Here is a 22,118-nt window from a genome sequence, read left to right as displayed (position 1 = left end):
GTGTTAATCTGATGGATAGATCTAAAATGTACACTATTTAAATTCCCCCCAAAGTACTTTGTATTTATGTAAAAGGAGATTAATCTCCCTGCTCTATTCTCTTCATGGCCCGGGGCAGCACAAAGGGAATGGAAATGTGTCACATCTATTGGGCTGGGAATTCCCCCCCGTGGGTGTAGAGCTGGAAGAGCTAGTTCCTATACCATTCCTCTTGTGCCATGTATTGAGGGTGGAAATGAAGGGGCCATGGCCATAGCACAGTAGGCATGCTATCCCAGGGGATGTAGCCAGCTGGTATTGGTTAGAGGAGTCTGAAGGCCAGGGGTGCTGGAACAGTTTTTATAGTGGGTTTGCTAAGAGCCATTGAACCAAACTGTAAACCTTATATATAATGGAATCCACTTCAGGCCAGGGGGCACGGCACCACCAGGTCCAGCACCTATTCTGGAGGCTTCTCTAACCTGCACCCAGGCCATGGCAGAGATGAGGAGAGAATTGGGAAACTGCAGCCATAGCCAGCTCCCCAGTGTCTTGCCTCTTCATTGCTACCCTGAGAAAATCTTAGTTGCAGCAGAGAATCTGCCGTATAGTGTTTTTATCTAAGAATATCAATGTGATTTGCAAGATCTCCTGAGGTCAATGGCGTTACTGTGGATTTACACCAATATAACATAGATCAGAATTTGTTCTAGGGAAAAATGAGGCGCAGAGAGGTTTGAATAACACACAGTATGTTTGTATTAGAACCAGGAATAGAACCCAGGCGCACTTGTAATCCACTCTCCCAGTCACATTCTCAGACCACTAACACTTGCACTCTCTCCTACAAGTGCTAACTTCTGTTTTGTTATAGATTCATATTTGAAGGTTTTAAAGCTGCACTCTGCCATTTGTTTTTTCTAACACACTAGATCTACAGGAATCAAATAGTCCTAAACCTAAAGTTAGTACTTAACTTTTACTGTACGACTCACGTAATACCTACTTAAGGCCTTTCAGATTTTCTATTTGGAATTTTTATTGATAATTTTATACATTTCTGTTAATTCCACCAATGGCACATACGGTAGCATTAAGAATAAACAGACAGCATCATTGCTATATTGCCCATAACATTGTCTAAAGTTAAATGTGTTAATTTCTTCTCCATTTCCCCTATGGCTTTACTAGGAAATGAAGAAACAATAGAGATTAAAGTTCGCCAGACTGAAGATTATCCAGTTGATCTCTATTACCTCATGGACCTTTCCGCTTCCATGGATGATGATCTGAATACAATAAAGGAATTAGGCTCAACTCTTTCCAAAGAAATGTCAAAACTAACAAGCAACTTTAGACTGGGCTTTGGGTCTTTTGTTGAAAAACCAGTTTCACCATTCATCAAAACCACAGCTGAAGAAATAAACAACCCTTGCAGGTAGGCAAAGAAAGCACCTATGTGTGTGTTATTATTTAATGTAGGAACACAGATAAGATTGAACACTGGGGGCAAAATCCTGCTCACTGCCCTCACTGGAGCCTTTCCACCTTACTCACTTGCAGTTGAGCGAATAAAGCAAATGGGACTTGGCTCTTGGTTCATACTCTGGTCATTTTCTATACCCCATTGGGTTGTTGGGAGGAGGGGGAGTTTAGGCGGGAAGAGGTTTGCCTTTTTGCTTGCTGTTTAGATTTTCCTGCTAGTTACAGGTGTGTTTGACTGATTAGCACATTGATACTCAAGTTATATGTCTCTTTAATTTGCTTGAAATATATATTATTTATTTAAATCCTGGATTATTCCTGTTACAGCTGTAAAGGCTCACCATACTTTTGGGTACTCAAAAATACCAAACAACAACAGTGCAGTATATTTATTAATGTTCTTATTATTTATTTGTTTTAAAGAACCAGGAACAGTCCCCTGAGCCTCATGCTGCATGAGTCCTGCCCAGATCACAACTCTGGGGTGCTTGGGGAGAGTGGGGGCTGCATGCCTGTTACTCTTCTCCTCCTCCGAGCAAGTGGGGATGCGCCCAGTGGGCCTATCTGGATGTGAGGGTGGGAGTATACTGTGCCCTGTAAAGGGCTGGAGCAGATTACAAGAGGAGCATAGGAGGAGTATGCCACTGCGGGGTATCACTGGGGTACAATGCCTCCCAGGGCTATTCCTGGGGAGGTGCAGGTTACACACCACTCTTTAGCCACAGCGTATCTAAATGCACGGTTTCTCATTAAAATTAACTGAGTGCCATGTTATGTTTTAACCTTGAAGTTTTTTCACTTGGTCTGTTTCACTGAACTATAAAGGTACTACTTTCAGCAATGATATTAATAAAACTAGTTACACAGAAGAGATGTTCACCTGAAAACTAAGCTAGATAGAGTTACAAAGAAACGACAGTGTGTGCATTCTATCTCTGCTTTGGCTGTAAGATATAGACATAGATATATCATTTATTTTATAGAAGTGTTCCACTTGATTGCTTACCCACCTTTGGATACAAACATGTTTTGCCATTAACAAATGACGCTGAAAAATTCAATGAAATTGTGAAAGAACAGAAAATCTCAGCTAATATAGATACTCCAGAGGGAGGATTTGATGCAATTATGCAGGCAGCTGTTTGCAAGGTAATGAAACCTCTAGGTGTAATATTTATTATTCCACATTTTAATATTAATGGATTTTTATGGATTTTTTTTTTAAAAAGCAGCTCTTGTTTTCTCAAAATGTAGACTCTGACCCTGATCTAACTCCCATTGATTTTAGTGGGTATTTGGTCAGACTGTAAAGGTATATTCAAATTATCTCTTTTTTTCATTAGAAAAGTATATATAATCAAGTTAAATACGCACATTGAAAAATGATTGTTTTGTAGTTTCCATCAATAAAAGCACTGATCATGTAATAATCAGGTGTCTATGGGAAATGAAAAGCAATAAAATTACCACGTAATCATAATATTTTCTTCAATTTTTTCTCTTTAAATATTTTAATGATTAACAATATTTTATATAGATGACAAGCAGCTATACACACTTCACTCAACACAACAATGGGAAGAGGAGATATGTTGGTCAGAGGCAATGGGGTGAACTCTGTTAAATAATTGTCATGGTGTCTTTCGATGTCTGCTTAAAGCAGAGAGGACATTACCTTTTAAAGATCTCTTTGAAAGACCTCTTCTTCTGTTTTCGACCCCATCATCCTGTATTATTTCTATCAATATAATCAAAGTCTATACTAAACCGTTACATTTTAATTACAGGAAAAGATTGGGTGGAGAAATGACTCTCTACATCTGCTGGTGTTTGTGAGTGATGCTGATTCCCATTTTGGGATGGACAGTAAACTGGCAGGGATTGTTATTCCAAACGATGGGCATTGTCACTTGGACCACAATAATGAATATTCCATGTCAACAGTTTTGGTAATGTGCTTCGTACAATTCTTTCATTGGGGAATTTTAAAGTACGGGAAAGATGAATTGGAATATTAATGATAGTGTTTAGTGATATGCAGTAGGAGTTGGGAAATCCAGTTATTTGATGTCATCCATTTTAATTTTAATCACATATTTTCATAAAATCAAAATTAAGAACACAGCATATTGACCTAAGTGATCTCAGAACATGTTACGATTAGAAAAAGTGATGCCTCTTACTCCCAATAACTGCCACCATGGGTAACATGTGGAACAGGACCTATTGGCATCCTCTCCTGAGAGAGGAGCAAAAATATGCTTTCATCACTTGTCTTAAAGGAAGTGAATTAAGGAGTGGTTCAGGAATGTGTAGGACACTGCTGAGGTCAGAAAAACATTTCAAACTAAGAGTTAAGTGATCTGACTAATACTGTTATTTAATAGTTCTATTATGGTGATATTTAGAGGCCCCTGTTAGGATGTGGACCGTATTGTGCTAGGTGCTGTACAAACACAAAGGTAAGTAGTGTCCTTGCCTCAAAGAGTTAGTTTTCTCACCTTCTTAAAGTCTAAATTCAAGAATTAAGAGATTTAAAGAAGATTTCAAAGGCCTGTGTTCCAGTGTGGACTAAAACCTCCTGACCCCAGGCACCAAAGCATGACATACAGGTGGATCCTTAGTCTCTTCAGGGTAATGTGAGCACCAGAAGGAAAGGCTCTATGTACACATACACACTTACTCTGTACACATGTAGTGTGTAATTACATGTTTATATTACACTGAGCATGGTATGAATGTATGTTCATTAAAGATAACATGCAATGTTTTTCATCACTATTTTTAACTCCTTGGTCCTTTTGTAAAACAGAGATTGATTTGGCTCTCTATATTTGTTTTCAGGAGTATCCAACAATTGGACAACTAACAGACAAGCTTGTGCAAAATAACGTTTTACTAATTTTTGCTGTAACAAAGGAACAAGTTTACTTATATGAGGTGAGGTAACTAACATTTGTAACTCTCCAGTGTTTTGCTTTAATGTTCCTTTTGATAATGTTTATACATAAGCCCTTTCTTTTTCAATTTAAACTGATTTTTACCAGAAATTTCCCGGGTTTTACAAAAAGTATTATTCAGTTTATTTCCAATTTTCACCCTACTTTTGTATCATTCAAATATATAAAAAATAACTTTTTTTTCAAGAAAATACAATACATTGCATGAGATATGTATTATGATAATATATTAGTCTGTGTGTATATGCAAAGCTGCCTGTTGAAGTAAGGCTATGTATTAGTCTAGAACAGGGGTAGGCAACCTATGGCACGCGTGCCAAAAGCGGCATGTGAGCTGATTTTCAGTGGCACTCACACTGCCCGGGTCCTGGCCACTGGTCCGGGGGGCTCTGCATTTTAATTTAATTTTAAATGAAGCTTCTTAAATATTTTAAAAACCTTATTTACTTTACATACAACAATAGTTTAGTTATATATTATAGACTTATAGAAAGAGACCTTCTAAAAACATTAAAATGTATTACTGGCACGCGAAACCTTAAATTAGAGTGAATAAATGAAGACTCGGCACACCACTTCTGAAAGGTTCCCGACCCCTGGTCTAGAAGATACACACAATAAACAGGCACGCATGCAAGCTCGGAATTGTGTGTGCATCTGAACACACTGATGAATCTCATGCCACCACATTTCAAGCTGTTAGCAAATAATGCTTTAAAGATTTAACACACTAAAATGGGAAGAAAATGAAAATCTGTATCAGAATACGTTTCAGAACACAAGGAACTATTCAAAAGTTTTAAAAAAACAAAAATAGGAGAAAAGGATGGTGTTGAATGTATGCACTGCAAATAGTGTGGCCCAATTATTAAATGTAAATATTCTGAGTCTAATAGTTCTAAGTCTACAACAGTAAACTTTTTATTCAAGTGAAAAGTTTTATCTGGGGATTAGAGAGATACTGTTTTTTTAAACTCTGAGGTGGCATTGTGTTTTGAGTTCTTTTTTAGTTCTGCAGCAAACCACATTGATGAACGGAATTCAAAGCATTAATCTACTGAATACTTTTTTCCTCTGTCTTTCCATCCACCAAAATAAACCCTGATATTTACCCAGAAAAATTATTAATAGATGTTTGCACTGATTTTTACCTGATTTTGTTGTTCGTTGGTTGGTTGGTTGGTTGTTGTCTGATAAATTCCCAAGAAAAATTAAATAAAATAAAAATTGAAAATGAAGGGCCCTATTTATACAGTACTGCTTGAGAAGACTAGCATTGAGGATTCAACACTGCAAGGTGCATATTTAATTAAAATTATAGCTAGAAAATTAGATACCTGATTTAGAACCTCTAAAAACTCAGTTACTTTGAAAGCACCTCGTCATGTACTGCTTTTATGGTTCTTTATGTAATTGTAAATTGGGTTTTATGTTGAATCACACTGTGAATACCTACTTTTTAAGTCATAGTAGATAAGGATGTTCAACCCTGAAGCTTATCTAAACTGTTCAGCATAATCACTAGCGTTAGACAGTTATATCTTAAGATGCTGGGTACTAATACTTGAGCCTGTTCTTTCTCCTGTGAGACAGGGATACCCCTTGAAACAAAATGTCATCATGAACTTTTGTTCATCTCTCAGATAATGTGTTTTCACCTGCTCTGAGAGTTTTCTTCCTGCTCTTCAGTTTGAAACTTCTTTTCAGTGAGATAAGTTGGAAGATAGCAGGAAATATAAAGTACAAAATGGCAAAATAGAAGGGAAAACTTCTCCCCTCCCCCTGACATCTAACTGCCTGTATGCACGGAAGGGAGAAAAGATACTTAGCATTGTTTGAAGTGAAGAATACAAGTCTCAGTTACATGAAGACTCTTTTGTTTAAAAAGTCATTGCATGGCAATGGGAGCAGAGAGAGTGGAGAGGAGATTAGACATTTTATTGCAAATGGGACTGGAGCAAGGAGGGGAAAAGATACTTCGCACCACTGTTGTGCATCTATTCAGGGTTTGGCCAGAGGTGGTTCCATCCCTCAGCGAAACTAAAGCAGCCATAACTTGTGTCAGCATGCACATTTTCCCCAGGTACCCCCAGTTTGTCCCCTAGACTGAATATACTTGGGGATTCTCCTATAGCTGGGGAATTCCCAGTGACCAGTACCAGCAGAACCAGTGTATGGGGTGATAGGACAGCCCTGGAGTGGGCCCACAGCACTTAAAGTTTCTGTTTAAAATGATGAGTAAAAATAAGTAGAAGATGGGAGAGAAAAAAAGCCTGTTTCCTGTCTGCAGTAAAACCACAGAAAAGTAATCTGACAATTCGGTGCTTGATAAGCCCCTTCCCCTCCATTATGAGGTGTCTGTGTCATTGTGGAGCATGGGCGGCAGATGGAGCCCCACTTCAGGGAGGCTAGCCCCCAGCTCACCCCTTCTCCCGCCTGCCCCCCCTTCTGGAGTCCCAAGGCCCCCTACACCCCCCTCCCATGCCAGAGGAGCCCTGGGCCAGCCAGAGCCCTGAGCCCTCGCCCCCCCTCCCCCCAACCTGCCCAGAGGAGTCCCAGGTCAGTCAGAGCCACTGCAGACCCTACGCCGCTCCCCGGAAAAATTCAAAAATTCTTTTCTCTTCTGGAAGAGGAACCTGAGCTTTTGATATGCAGCATGCAGGTTCCGGGGCGACTGAGGAGGCAGTATGTCTTACTCAACTTCCTGGGTTCATTAGTAATCTCTCTGGACTCCAGGGAGATTACTGATGAACCCAGGAAGCTGAGTAGCACATACCGCCTCCTCAGCTGCCCCGGAACCTGCATGGGGCATAATAAAAAGCAAAAATTTCCCCCGTCAAACCTGCAACCGGGGTCCAGCAGCAGCGGCTACGCTAGGGGAAGCTGAGCCTCCCCTGGCCTATTATACCCACCGCCCATGCTGTAGAGGGGACAGCATGGCTAAGGGGCCTATGTTCCATTGAAAACACTCCTGAAAATTATACCCATGGCCTTATAACACTGGATCTGGAGGATCTATAGAAAAGATCGGCTGTAGTCTCACCTATCCCAGATTACACATGAAGACCTAACCATCCATGCAGTCCCTGGTTTCAGCTTCCCTGCCATGCTATTGTTGGCCTTTTTCCCTATGTCCTCCAGCCAACGCTCCCTGAACTGGGGTAGAAGTGAAGTCACAGCACAGATGGGTTAAGGAGAGAGTTGGAAGTTGTAATATCTTTGGGGATTTTTACAGGGAGCTCTTCCCACACATAAGGGGCCTTTCCCTCTCTTCTCTTTCACTCTGAGTTGTGCAGTGGGTAGGCACAATGCCCCCATTAAGAGAACTGCCAGTATCCATCTTACTTTATTGTGTATATTTTTGCCCAGTCAGGCTGTTGTGAAGAAATCTGTAGTGTCTAAAAATAAATCCTAGATCAGAATTCAGTGTTTGCAGTCTTATAATCTTGATTTATATTGTCATATTACGTTTTCTTTATAATCATAAGCATGAGCGAATCAGACTTCTAGGTTAATATTCTGAGTTTGATTGACACAGGTGGGGAATGTGACAATACTGTCCCATAGTTTTAGATATGCTCTTTGATGTTTGTGAAAGACAGCCGTAAAAGTCTGATTTTTTTTTTATTATTATTATTATTTTGTATTTGCTTTGACTAACTGTCCATCTAACCCACAGGTTAGTGAGGCTGTGCGCAAGGAACAATAACAGCAGATACCCAGTTAAGTGACAGAGTGCCACATGCAAAAGATGAAAGCAGTAGATAGAATATGTTTAAAAGAATTGCTATATTCTATACAAGACAGAAAATGGTGCCACTTTATTTTTCTGACAAAGAAAGTAGAGAACAAAAAATAATAGATGGATTAACAATGGCTCACATTTTTTGTTAGTTGTAAATCTTAGTATAGAGTTCCCAGTGAACAAAGCATGCCACTTGATAACTTTGATACTGGTATAAAACTGACACAGAGATACTGAAACATAAAACCTTTGATAAGAACAGTGTTGGCTAGCGCAGACCGTGACCACTGGAAAATTCCAAAGGAAACCTTCATGCAGTCAGTGAGGGATGGATCTTTTCGGTGCAATAAGACAGTAGATTAAGAGGAGCTGCATAGCTCCAAATTTAGGTGTAGGACTTAATCCAGCACCCATTAATGTCAGTGGAAAGATTGTATTGGCCATAGGATCAGGCCCCCAGCCAGCAAACCTTAGGTGATAGAATTTTAATACCTGCTCTGTGGATGCCATAAATATTTAGCTAGTTATACCCTTTGATTATGTAACTATATGTTGCAGTGTGATTATACTTGAGTGACGTCTACTAGTTCCTTATCTGTTGAACTCAGAGTGCACTATTTCCCCTGAGCATGGAGATTGGACTCACCTTAAAAACTTGTATTTTGATTTTTTTTTTTTTTTTGCTTTAAATATCTTTTTCTGCAGCCACAACCTGGGGCTTACTCCTCAGGTGCACCAGATCAGTCCTTAGGGGGTTACTGCACTAAAGCAATGGGAGCAAAACTAGCTTCCACTTTCCCCCTTAACCCTGGGTGTAGTCAGAGGCTAGTTCAGCAGGCAGCATACCTGAGTTAGCTTTAACCTAGCTATCCCACACAGGTGTCTGTGTGGGCTAGCCACTCAGGGTCAGGGTTCCGGACAGACTTGAGAAGTCCGCACTGAAACCCATGCTGCTGCAGTCTCGCTCCAATACCCAAGCTAGCTAGATTAAAGCTAGCATAGGTGTGTCTACGTGAGCTGCAGTCACACCCTGTGATTGCAGCGTAGACACACACCCTTACAGGTATTATAGTGAAAGAATAGCAAGGTTTAGATAGCTGGGACTTGAGGACCTAGAGAGATGTCCGAATCAAAGATGACACCCAGGACAGACAGGATGGCAGTATCACCCAGAGTGACCAAGAAAGGATGCAAGCAAGAGGGACTGAGGTGAACATTTAAAGCCCTGTTTTAGCCATGTTGCACTTGAGCTGATGGCTAGACGTCCAGGAGGGGGTTGTCAGAGAGACAAGCCAAGATTTGTTTGGACAGAAGGAGACAAGTCTGGAGTGGAGAGAGAGAAAGAGAGATCTGCGAGTCCTCAGCATAGAGATGGTAGTTGAACTTGCGTTTGCAGATGGGATTACCCAGAGATGAGGTATAGAAGGAGAAGATAAGGGGACCAAGGACAGAGCCCTGTGAAATCCCCACAGAAACCTGGTGCGGGGGGGTGGGGGGGAGGGGGAATAAGGAAGATCCTCCAAAGGATATGATGAAGGAGCAATTAGAAGGGTACTAGGGGAATAAGAAGAGGACAGAGTGCTAGGAGACAAGGGAGGACAGCGACTTGCTTAAGGACTTGATCCTGGTCCACTGAAGTCCACTGGAATTTTATCGTTGACTTCACTGGGAGCAGGATCAAGCTGCAAGCATGCATTTTGGCTCCAATTCAGGAAAGCACTTAAGCATATTCTTAACTTTAAGCAAGTGCTTAAGTCCCATTGAAGTCAATGAGACTTTGGGTACGTCTACACTTACCTCCGGGTCCGACGGCAGGCAATCGATGTTCTGAGATCGATTTATCGCGTCTTGTCTAGACGCGATAAATCGATCCCGGATCGATCCCGGAAGTGCTCGCCGTCGACGCCGGTACTCCAGCTCAGCGAGAGGAGTATGCGGCATCGACGGGGGAGCCTTCCTGCCGCGTCTGGACCCTCGGTAAGTTCGGACTAAGGTACTTCGAATTCAGCTACGTTATTAACGTAGCTGAATTTGCGTACCTTAGTCCGAAGTGGGGGGGTAGTGTGGACCAGGCCTTTAAAATGCATAACCTCTTAGTCTTTGCACAAGTGATGTATTATCTATTTTTGACAAAGGATGAACTGAAATCCAAGAGTCAAAAAACTAACCATGATTTTTTTCATGAGATCATGTATGTGTTGGGAAATATGCATTCCATTGTTATATGGAAGGAGCAGGTGTGGGGGGAGGAAACTAAAGAAGGAATCTAAACTATTTTGAGGAAAATGGATGATTTTGGTTCCAGAAACAAGAGTAGGCTAAGGAATGGAAGCCTATTGTGCTTATACAGTCATAGCTAAGGGTTTCTCATTGAACAAAGAGCTCACTATTTAATAAGATACAATAGCAGATGCAGCTGAACCCAAATCATCACTCAGTATATGCAGATGTACTCATCCATAACACCAAAGCTACCTGTGTGCACTGCTCTCAGCCACTTTATGTAATGACAAACCTTAACTCCGCCTGTGAAAGATCAGTTTTCGGCACATCTGGAAATAGTATCAGCCAATCAGTGCTGCCAAGAAACAGGGCACTTTTGACTTTGGTTGGTAACCTAGTTTTAGTATGTGAAGGACCCCTATGCTCAAAGGTTCATGTCTTTAGTCAAACATTTTGGTGGCACCTTTACAGATGGTGCCTTCCGCAGGCAAAACTTCAGTTGAAACCACTATCATTGAGCCTAATGGAGCTTTCCCTAAATGACATTAAGTTTGCAGGATCAGGCCCAGAAACTTGAAACTGTATTTTATTGGACCAAAAAATATAATTGATCTTGACAGATGATAATTTAGTTTCTAAGGAGGGCAAACACTATACTAGAAGTTATCCAGAAGCTCCTTAAATAGTTTGGATAGATGGCATTAGTCTAAAATAAATGTAGTAGTCAAATAATCAAATGTACCATTATATTTCTAGCTATTTATAATCCCCCTTTAGTTTAGCATGGCATATGTCAATCGTGTATTCATTTAATATTCCTAATCCCCTTCAGATCCAATGTAGGCTCAGACCTACCTCCCACATAGATGTGTATATTATTTACTGCACCACTACTAAAGGTGGGGCAAAAGTTGTCTGGGCTTACCCAAAGAAGGCAGCTCTGCTTTGTGGTTGGTTGGGGTGGGAGGGGGAAGGGAGGAAGGTCAGAAACTGCTGCAAAAGGTGCTTTGCAGCGGTGACCCCCCCCCGTCCCGTCCCCCAGAATGTGCATAAAGGTACGAAACCTGGGTGGGGCAAGTCTCTATGTCCAAGCAGCAAGGAAGCCAACACCCACCCTCCCTCCCCTTGCGGAAGCGTCTGGCATGCTGGGTTAGGACTTGCTGTGGGCATTATGCTAGTCGCCCCTTTTAAAGCGGGGCTGGGAAGGAATTTTTCCCTCACCACCAGAATTGGCTTCGGTAGAGTGTGGTTTTTTCGCCTTCCTCACAGCACGTGTGAGGATGGACCTTTTCTGGTCAATAGAAAAGGTGGTAGGCCATAAGTCGCAACTTATTTTGTAATATTGGGTGGATGTTCAGTTTAGGTACTCCATAGGGAGGGCAGTCAGTGACCAGATAAATGGCCTGGTAAAGGACTTAAAAGGAGATCCTGGATAAAGGGACAGAACGGGGAGGGGGTTCGGGGACTCCTATGATTGGCACAGCAGGGAGCCAACCCCCTCCGTTCTCATAGCCCTCCAAACCCTCTCACGAGGCTGGTGGATGGTAAGGTCCAAGCCATGGGTCGGCTGGGGGACCTGGATGGAAACAAAGAGGGGCTGGTGAAAGCCCTGGAAAACTGAGTTGAATAAGTATGGATTAAACAAAGGGGGTGGGGGCTGGTGAAAGCCCCAGAGAATTGATTTAAATAAGCATGGATTTGCCTGCACTGTACACTTTATCTGCCGGTAGTCCCAGACATCTATATAATAAAGTTGCGGCCTGATTAAAACCCATAACAAGTCTCCTGTCCTTCTTGCGGTATACCCAGACAACAAATACATGTATTTTATGTCACCAAACACCAAACTGTTCCCCTAATTTTAAAATAGCAGTTGTCATGTTGCATGGGAGAATCAAAACTAAAACAGCAAAGTATTACATGACCACAGATGCTTTTAAAGTAGCATTGAACTAGTGGTTTTAAATTAAACATTTGCCAAGATTACTCAAAAGCTAAAAACCGAGGGGCATGGGCACATGAGGGGGAAGGAAGTTGTTTACAAATGAGGCATGTCGGTTTAAAATAGTTTATAAAAAAGAAAAGGTCAGGAAAACAAACAAAAAAGACCTTCCTCTGGAATATATTCACATATGGCTGACCAAATAATATATCATTATTCTTAGCTGAAAGCTGTTTATAACAGAGTAAGAAAATAATTTCTTTTTAAAAGCTATTGATTTGAAAATTATTTTTATGAGTATTGTGATGACAGTGAGAATTTGACAGACTATGTGTACCACATTTAGGGTAGGGGAATCCACTGGTGTTTTAGGTTTTAATGAAACTGCTAATTTTGTCTAAAGCTTTGGGTTTCTTGGAATTTTTTTGGAGATTTGCAAAACAATTTTTCCTTAATTGAAATTTATTTTCAAGGAAAATTATGTTAAAAATCATTCTAATTAAAGCTGAGGAAAAAACAACACAAATGTATTTCTAACTAAATGGAATCCTGTGCCATGCAAACAAAAATATTCTTCTTTTGAAGCAATTGTTCTTTTGCTTCTAGACAAAGAGAATATAGTTTAAAAATGAGCTGCTCAAAACTCTCATTTCAACATAGCCAAATGGCACTAGAAGCTCTCTAGGCTTAAGATCTGTTCAAAAAATGTCATGTGGTTCTTCTAAATTTGGCATAATACTCTTCCACCCTGGATCATGTCACAAGTTCTGTTCTCATTTACAATGGTGCAAATCATCTGCAACTCCACTGACCTCAGTGGAGCAATTTCAAATTAACTCCACTAAGAATGAGTCAGAGCAGAATTTTGCAAATATATCTGTAAATAAAATAAATCAATTATTTAGTAAACGCATGCTAAAAAGATAGAAGGTCTATTTGTGTCACACTAGCACTAAAAAGACAACCTGCCGTAACTGGTTAACAATATTAACCATGCGATCCAAGGCAATCACACCACACTGGTAAATCGGCTCAGAAACTTTATATGGAAAAACATTAAAACATATGCTCAAAGATGGAAACTTTCTTAAAATCAATCCATAGTCTGCACCTGTGCCTTCCATGGAACTCACATTGTCATCCATGGCATTTTTGTGCAAAGAGGAAAGGTAGAATATGGCCCTAAGCCCACTATGTTCCTGCTGTTTGTTTTGCATGCCCCAGATAAAACGCAATGATATTTTAGATTCCAAACTCTCCAACTCTCATTTATAATCAGCCTGCATAACGGCCATGTTTACAAAATGCTAAGAACAATCTTTCAAAGACGGAGTGCTATAATTCACAGGAGTCAGGCATGCCAAATCGCCTGTTGTCACATAAAATGTGTGTTAATCCTGCTGATTTAAAATAGCACTTTAGTAATGTAATGAATGGTAGGTATTTCATACATAATATTTAAAGTAAGCATAATACTGATGGAAGTGCAAAGTATAAGAGGGATTTAAGGGAATCAAATTGTCCATCTTCACTGATTTTTTTAAAATGCTTTTAATGTTTAAAAAATCAGCATTATAACAGCAGCTTTCTTCTGCAGAGTTTATCACGTTACCAATTTTCTCTTTTAACTGCCCATCTCATTATCTCTAAGGAGTCCCATTGACTTCAATAGGCATTGGTTCAAGCCCTAAATGCACTGTAGTAACCACCAGATGAGATTAATATTAGCTACTAGTTCTAACAACTAGCTGCTGAGTGTCATGCTACAATGACAGCACAAAGGTGAGACTGGACATTAAATGACCACAATTTTGTTAACACAAAATAGCATATAATCATGGCAATCGGGATGGCTCCAGGCACCAGCGCAGCAAGCGCGTGCATGGGGCGGCAAGCCGTGGGGGTCAGCCTGTTGGTCACTGTGAGGGCAGCAGTCAGGCGGCCTTTGGCAGCCTGCCTGCGGGAGGTCCGTCGGTCCCGCAGTTTCAGGGGCAATTCGGCGGTAGGTACGCCGAAGCCGCAGGACCGGCAGATCACCCGCAGAAACGCCGCCGAAGCCATGTGACCGCAGACCGCCCGCAGGCATGCCGCCAAAGGCCGCCTGACTACTGTGCTTGGGGCTGCAAAAAACATAGAGCCGCCCCGATGGCAATAGTCAGGCAATCCTTCCTGAATTATAACTAACCAATGATTAACATGTGGTATTTCTATTCCAGTAATAAAACAGCAGCAAATAGTTCAGAGCCTATGTTCCAGGCTCACCAGTCTCATGCTTATTGAGGCCTTATGGCCCCTTCGTCGCTGAGCCCTTGTGCACAGTACGCTATATGCTAGTTAACATATTCCTGCCTCAGAAAAGTATAGTTTCTTAAACAAATGCATATAGGGCTCATGGGAACAACATTACAATAGTAGTAAGAATAGCAGAATCAGGCTCTGATTATTTTTATTAAAAACAAATAGAACTGTTGAGAGTATATTTTCACTTTAATTGGAGAACAAAATTTTCAAAAACTCCTAAGTGACTTGTGCTCCTCCATTGACTTTCAAAAGGACTTGTGCTCGCTCTGAGGTCACTTAGGTGCTTTGGAAAATCCTACTCATAATTCTTTAGATTGGTAGTTATGGGCTTGGGGGGTGGGGTACGTTGCCAGTAAGATGGACCATACCACCTATTACCAATTTATGCTTTCAAATTATTGTTAACAGTTTAAGTCTATATTTTATACTTGCTCTTTCCAGAATTATGCCAAACTTATTCCTGGAGCTACTGTTGGACAACTTCAGAAAGATTCTGGAAATATTCTCCAATTGATCATTGATGCATATAAGGTATGTTTATAACATACTTCTCCTTTTGCATGTCTGCTATTCTCAGATATTAAATTGTGATTTGGTGAAAACAAATGCCTTTGGTTTTGTTTCTGCATTGTTTACAATAAGTGCATCAGTTGTGGACAGATGCCCAGCATTATAGAAACTTTCCATCGGTCCTGAAAAAAAGAACATGCAAGTTCAAATGTTGTTTGAGTATATACATCACACTGTTTTGCAGTAATATTGGAAAGCAATGCACTAAGAATGCTATTCACTGCTTTAGCTAGGTGGTGGTGCCGCTGTGAAGTTGTTCTAATATTTTTAAAGGATAGAATATAGGCAGGAAAAAAAGATTTGAATGTGTTTAAGATTATGTGGGGAAATACAAATAGGGACATAAACCTGGTGCTGCCTTTCAGAGCTTTGTTTATAAAATAGATCCTGGCTGCCTTGCTCTTGGAAGTCAGGGGAATCTCTCTGGGTACATTTACAGTAATATATTGAGGGTGCTAGTCCCTGTTGTTGTTTTTTTCTTTACTTCACTTTTCTTTATTACAAGCATGTACTCTAGCAATTACTACATTTTAAAAAACCCCTCTTTGTAATTATCATTTCCCATGCTTTTTTATTCTCACATCCTTTATTTATATCATATCTCTAATAGGTTCAACAAAATTATTTTGATTTGCAGGACAAAGAAAAAAATAACATAAATTGTGAAATCTTTTATAATTAATTGTAATAGCTTTTATACTATGGGTTTCTAATAAACACCAACAGGTTTTCTATAAAGTTAACAAATAAATATGACAATGCACTTTAAAATCAATCAATCAAGGGACTACTATTGCAATAGACCTTGGGTGAAATCCTGGCCCCATTGAGGTCAATGGTAAAACTTCCAGTGGAGCCAGGATTCCACCTCTGGAGTTTAACATAGGACTAAGGGTACATGCCTTCTGTTAGGGTTAATTGAGGATGGAATTTTAGGACATAGCTACTGTTACTCCACCTTTAATGGATGAAAAGCCACTTTTACTTACTATCTGCAAGAGAAGCTGGAAAATGGATCCTGGCCGCTCCCACACATTGCTCAGCACTCCACAAATAGTTTGGCTAGTTTGAAAAGTACAGGGTTCCTCTGATCAGGGCAGAGAGTGAGAGGAGTGCCAATTGGAGCCTCATATAGATACCTATGTTGCCACATATGAATCAAGGCCCCCTGGCTGAGAGACTTTCAGAATTTATTCGTGCCCATTGTATTAATGCTAAAGGTTAATTATTCCATTAGTTCGTGTTTGAAACTCTTTTAAGCACAAAAAGCAAGTTAACCCAAACATTAAGAAAATCCTCCTTCCCACCTCCTTGAGTGCTTTGAAGATTTATTTTGCAGAATATTTTAAATAAAAATGAAGTGATGCCTCACTGAATGAAACACCATTTCCTTATATTTGGTGGGAGTGTAGAAAAGCTGAAATTGTGGTGGGAATAAAGGTGAACTTGTTAAAAATCACATGATTGGGACTTAGGAATTCTAGGTTCTAGTTCCAGCTCTGCTACACTCCTGTGTCACCTTGCATTGTCTCTCTCTGCCTCAGTTTCCCCATCTGTAAACTAGGAATAATAATAATTACCTTCCTCAGAAGTAACAGGAGTACTTGTGGCACCTTAGAGACTAACAAATTTATTAGAGCATAAGCTTTCGTGGGCTACAACCCATGGTGTTAGGTTAAATCTGTGAATGTTTCTAAAATGCTTTATGTTCTTTATATGACATACACTATAGAAACTCAAGTTATTATTAATATCACTCACAGATGTATTGACCTCTAAAATCTTCAGTGGGAGTAAGCAAATTAGGAAACTATGAGCTGTCAAAATATTTGTTGTAAAATGTTCTCATCTTTCCCTGTGCCGCCCCCCCCCCCCAGTGTGATTCATAGTCTCCAGTAAGCATGTTGCTACCTGTTTTGACAAAGGGTAAATTCTGTATTAGCTTTGTATCTTCAAAGCAATCATTCAAGTTGCATTATATCTGAAATCAAGCCTGTTGATTCCCAGGTTATTCCAGCATTCTTAAAAATACAAAGAATTCCGTTCTCTCCAGCAGCCAGGTCCCTTTTGGCTTACAGGGTAATAAAGATTGAAGGAATAATATTTTAAACAGATCAGAGGGAGCTGCTAGCAAAGGCTCAAGTTTGTAACACCGCTGATGCCTGTTTCATTCAGGAAATCTTTGAGTTAAAAGTGCTTCTGCAGGAATGTTTTAATGCTCACTGTACTTGGGAGCCAGATTCTGCTCCCAGTTATGCCCATGTAACCCACTAGATTTGAGTCTTCCCTTGAAGTCATGGAGGTGAAAACAGGGTGGAGTTTGACCCCGGATTTTCATTCATTTTCAGCTGAAGGTGTTACATATTTTTAATTTAAAAAAACATTTCACAAATAGAAAATGGAGACGTGGTGATAAAGATCTATCCCATGCATCTGACCAAAAGGATGATGGGCTTATGCACAGCAGCATTTAATTTGTACTTACAATTACAATTTCACTTTTAAATAGTTTTGCAGTGCTGCACCTCAATTCCAGCCCTGGACCTCCAATCCAGCTGATGGAGTGAGGAGTTGAAAACCAGACTATTCTGTGGTACATCTTATAAAGTCTGCATTGCCAACTCTCCTTATTTTAGCATCATTCTCATGGTAGTTGATGCTTTTGTTAGAACCCCAGCTGCTGGAATCAGTTACTGTGTGAGAATCTCTGCTTTTGGTTTTTGGGTTTTTTTTTTTTAAGGAATTTTCTTGCCTTCATGGCTGCAGAGAAAAGCTTGACCATGTGACCCTAAACATCCCCACACCAGATGGCAAATCAAAAGAACATAATATTTATTATTTTTAATCTCATGATTTTTAAGCAAATCTCACGATTTTCTGGGGCTGGACTCATAATTTTTGAATGCTTGGAGTTGGCAATAATGTCACTTTCACTAAGAGGTAAATCCCTGTCCCCTCCCTATATGGGCACACAAGACCTTGGTGGCAGCAGAAACTGTATAGTTCCACTGCCTGGAGAGTAGGCAGGATTTGGGGATGCCACTCACAGATTGCACAGACCCTGCCAGCTGAATTAGAGCTCTCTAAGGAGGTTCCTTTGTACTTCCAAACAGAGAAGGCTGGGGAACAGCAGAGCCAGAGGAGGTGCCCATCTTCCTGCTTCAGAGGGAGATGCAGGCAGCACAGAGGCTACTTCAGTCGGTGGCTGGAGTAGCAGCGGGGAGGGAGAAATTGCATCCCATCCAGCTCCCCAACTTGATCCTCACTGCACAGCCTTGTTGCTCAAGCTGTGTACTATAGAGTGGATTTGGAGCTAAATGAATATATTAAAAATCTTGCTTAACAAATGGGCTGCTATCATTTATCTTATTAAAATAATACTTCAGTGAGGTTTTTCAGATGGAAAGACACAATTAAAATGAGGTAGATAAACAGATGACCTCCTGAGGTCCCTTCCAACCCTGATATTCTATGATTCTATGATTCTATGTAGAGAATCCAAAGCTTATACAAATGAGACAGTTATGCGAGTTTATACATATTCCACTTGAAGTTTCAGCTAATGCCCATTGCACCTAGTCCTGCAAACCTTTACTCAAGTGAGTGGTCCCATTCATTAGGATGACTCACATGAGAGTCTCCAGGGAAATTAAGAAAAAGTGGACATTTTCAAAAGCATCTAAAGTACTTAGGAACACAAATCCCATTGGAAGTCAGTGGGACTTGTGCTCCTAAATCCCTTAAGCACTTATGAAAATTTCCCATCAAACGGATTATGTATCTGAGGTTTAGCCTGATGCACGCTATTGATTGAATTAGAAAGCCCATTAAAGTCCATAGGAGTCCATCTTGCCGCAGTCTTCAGTGAGTTTTAGATCAAGTCTCAGTATATTGTCAAAAGTGTAATACAAAAACATTTAAGAATGAAACCCAGAAAGCAGAGTGTGAGAGAGCGCAGGCAGCAACATGAAGAGTCTCTCTTCCTTAAGCAATAATAGCATGATTTCTGGCATTACTGAACCTGTTTTGAAATCCAAGCGAAAGCTCATAAACTGAAAGAGTTTCCATCTGGGGAACAGAAGAAAACAGGAAGAAGAAGAGACTCAGATTTACACAATGGAGTGAGCCAGAGCCAGAGGATTAGGGCTGGCTCTGGTACTGGAAAGATAGGGCCAAATCCTGGAGTCTTTTCTCTGGCCATTCTCAGACAAAACTGAAGTCAATGGGTGTCATGCCTGAGCAAAGACTGTAAGGTTACATGCTAAACAAGGAAAGCTACAGTGTTAGCAAAGTGATCATATAAATTCCTCAGTAAGGCCATGGCTAAATTAAAACCTACAGAAGGGAGCAGAGTACTTAGAAATGAAAGAAGACTTATTATTAGAGCATTAAGTACATTACCCTACAAGTGCAGGATATGGTCGCTCTGGTATCAGATATTCAGCTGATACGGCTGTTGACGTTAGCCTAAAAGCCAATACTTTGTTCATTTTCCATTTTTCTTGTAAGAAAGAAGTATGTAAATAAAGTATAAAAATTCGGAATTCTTTACTGCATAGATAAGGTTGAGTTTTTCCAATATACGTCACAAAGACGTGGAGCATTAGCAACCATTCCATCCATCGTGTTCCTTTTCTTTAAGGAGCTACGATCTGAAGTGGAGCTGGAGGTGTTAGGAGACACAGAAGGACTCAATCTCTCTTTCACGGCAATCTGTAACAATGGTACCATTTTTCCGCACCAGAGGAAATGTTCCCATATAAAAGTGGGAGAGACAGTAAGTAGATAACAGATTCTCAAATGACATTCATTCCTGTAAAACTGAGAGAGATTTTTTTAGAACACCAAGGCAGAAATCTTGCTTCCTTTATTTAATAAATCTCTTCCAAACAAATTGAGAGTTATTAGGCAATACCTAATAAATTCTTGTTCTTGGCTGTGCATTATATGTCCAGAGTATTCTTTGCATTTTGTATGCTGCAGCCACGAATGGTTAATATATTTTCTTCCCCAGGTCTCTTTCAACATGACAGTAAGCCTACCTACCTGTGAGAAAAGGTGGAGGCAGATTGTAATAAAGCCTGTGGGCCTGAGTGATGCCCTGGAAATTGATATTCAGCTGGAATGCAGCTGTAACTGTCAGAAGGAGGCTGAGATGAACAGTTCCAAATGCAGCAAAGGAAAGGGCTCTTTTGAGTGTGGTGTGTGTGCCTGCAACCCTGGCTACATGGGTCCTTATTGTGAATGTAATGAAAACTCCCTGAGCACAAATTCCTGTAAAAGGTCTCCAGAGCAGAGCTCCTGCAGCGGGAGAGGCGACTGTTACTGCGGGCAGTGTATTTGCCATTTCTCAGTGTATGGAAATATTTATGGGCCATACTGTGAATGTGACAATTTCTCTTGCGTGAGATTTAAAGGATTGCAATGTGGAGGTATGTCCCCCTTAAACTATTTTTAAAATCTATATTATAACCTTTTATGTAGATGTGACCTTCATTATAGGTGTATTCCCAGATGTGAGCTAATTTCAAGGTTTTGACATTTGTTTTCATTCCACGTTGGCATGAAACCAGAACCTTTCAAAAATTTCTGCAAAAAAATGAGAGAGAGAGAGATCCCTTCCCACACCAGAATATCCCATAGCCCAGTGGTTATGGCACTCCCCTGGCATGTGGGAGTCCCAGTCTGTGGGTCTCCTACATGTTAGGTGAGTGCCCTAATTGCGATGCTATAGCAGCAGTGTCTCAATCTTTCCTGTTGGAGCTCTTCCATTTTCTACAAATAAATAATTAAATATTAATTGGACCAGAGAGAATGAGGGACTGTACCCCAGTGGTTAGGACACGTTCCTGTGTCTCCCACATCCCAGGTGAGTGCCTTAACCACCAGGCTATTGGCAACTCCAGGGTGTGTGTCTCATTTTGTCATTTCCAGATCTGTCCCCAAAACTGTACCATTTCTCTGTTTTATAATTATCCAAGTATGCCCTCCAGTATTTAATCACTTTGAGCCTGATTCCGATCTCACACTGGTTTTATGCCAATGATATAAGTGGAATTGCTCTTGATTTACACCAGTGTCAGTGAAGTAAGAATCAGGCCCTTTATATTTATTTTCTTCTTCTGGACTGAATTCTGTCTGCTACAGTGTTGTAATTCCAGAGCAAGTCCATTAAAAACAATGGGAATAGAGTTAAACTGGCATCTCTCTGGAGTAGCACAGTAGTGAATCAGGTAGGTTGGAGTTATCCCAGTGTCAATGAAAAGACAATTTGGCCCATGAGGATCGAGTCTGATCTCCCACCCATATATATCAGGAGTGACTCCATTAAAGTGAATAGAGTTGCACTAGTTTAAGTGAGATGCGAATCAGGTCCTTTATGTTTAACTATATATTGAAAAGGGTGGTTTTTTTTAAATATGAGAGGTGCTGGTAGTAATGAAAATGTGCATTCTGAAATAGAATGCTTGTAATGACTTCTTCTGTCACTTTTAAATGAAAACACTAACCTGGCAAGATAACCATTACTTTTCTAGGTAATGGTGATTGTGACTGTGGTGAATGTGTATGCCACAGGGGATGGACTGGTGAATATTGTAACTGCACAACTGACACTAACTCCTGTGTTTCTGAGGATGGAATACTGTGCAGTGGAAGAGGTGAATGCATTTGTGGAACATGTGTTTGCACAAATCCCGGGGCCTCTGGTAGCACATGTGAAAGATGCCCTACATGTGGTGATCCTTGTAGTTCCAAACGGTAAGGTATTGTTTTTACCATATTTGTATTTTCTGCTTCATTCAGATGTGTGCAGTATAGTAATAGCTCTGGGGTTCCCACCACATTTTTCCTGGGTGTTGGTCCTAGAACCTAAGGGCTTCTCTGCTTCTTCTGTGCGATCTAATCATAATGC

The 22,118-nt window shown here is 40.5% G+C and overlaps 1 protein-coding gene across 1 annotated transcript in view; it reads left to right on the top strand.

Moving 5' to 3' along the window:
• The window catches only part of ITGB6 (integrin subunit beta 6), a 75,878-nt gene that overhangs the window by 31,213 nt on the left and 22,547 nt on the right, over nucleotides 1-22,118 (top strand). Inside the window, exons 7-14 of the mRNA XM_024202941.3 lie at nucleotides 1,171-1,417; nucleotides 2,448-2,613; nucleotides 3,252-3,413; nucleotides 4,309-4,404; nucleotides 15,077-15,166; nucleotides 19,848-19,982; nucleotides 20,220-20,637; nucleotides 21,742-21,964. Coding sequence (XP_024058709.2) covers nucleotides 1,171-1,417; nucleotides 2,448-2,613; nucleotides 3,252-3,413; nucleotides 4,309-4,404; nucleotides 15,077-15,166; nucleotides 19,848-19,982; nucleotides 20,220-20,637; nucleotides 21,742-21,964 — 1,537 coding nt within the window. The remainder of the gene's footprint in view (nucleotides 1-1,170; nucleotides 1,418-2,447; nucleotides 2,614-3,251; nucleotides 3,414-4,308; nucleotides 4,405-15,076; nucleotides 15,167-19,847; nucleotides 19,983-20,219; nucleotides 20,638-21,741; nucleotides 21,965-22,118) is intronic.

This window comes from Terrapene carolina, unplaced genomic scaffold (genome assembly GCF_002925995.2).
Source record: "Terrapene carolina triunguis isolate 2854851 unplaced genomic scaffold, T_m_triunguis-2.0 Scaffold62, whole genome shotgun sequence".
Taxonomy (NCBI): domain Eukaryota; kingdom Metazoa; phylum Chordata; order Testudines; family Emydidae; genus Terrapene; species Terrapene triunguis.
This window is presented reverse-complemented; position numbering and strand designations above follow the sequence as displayed.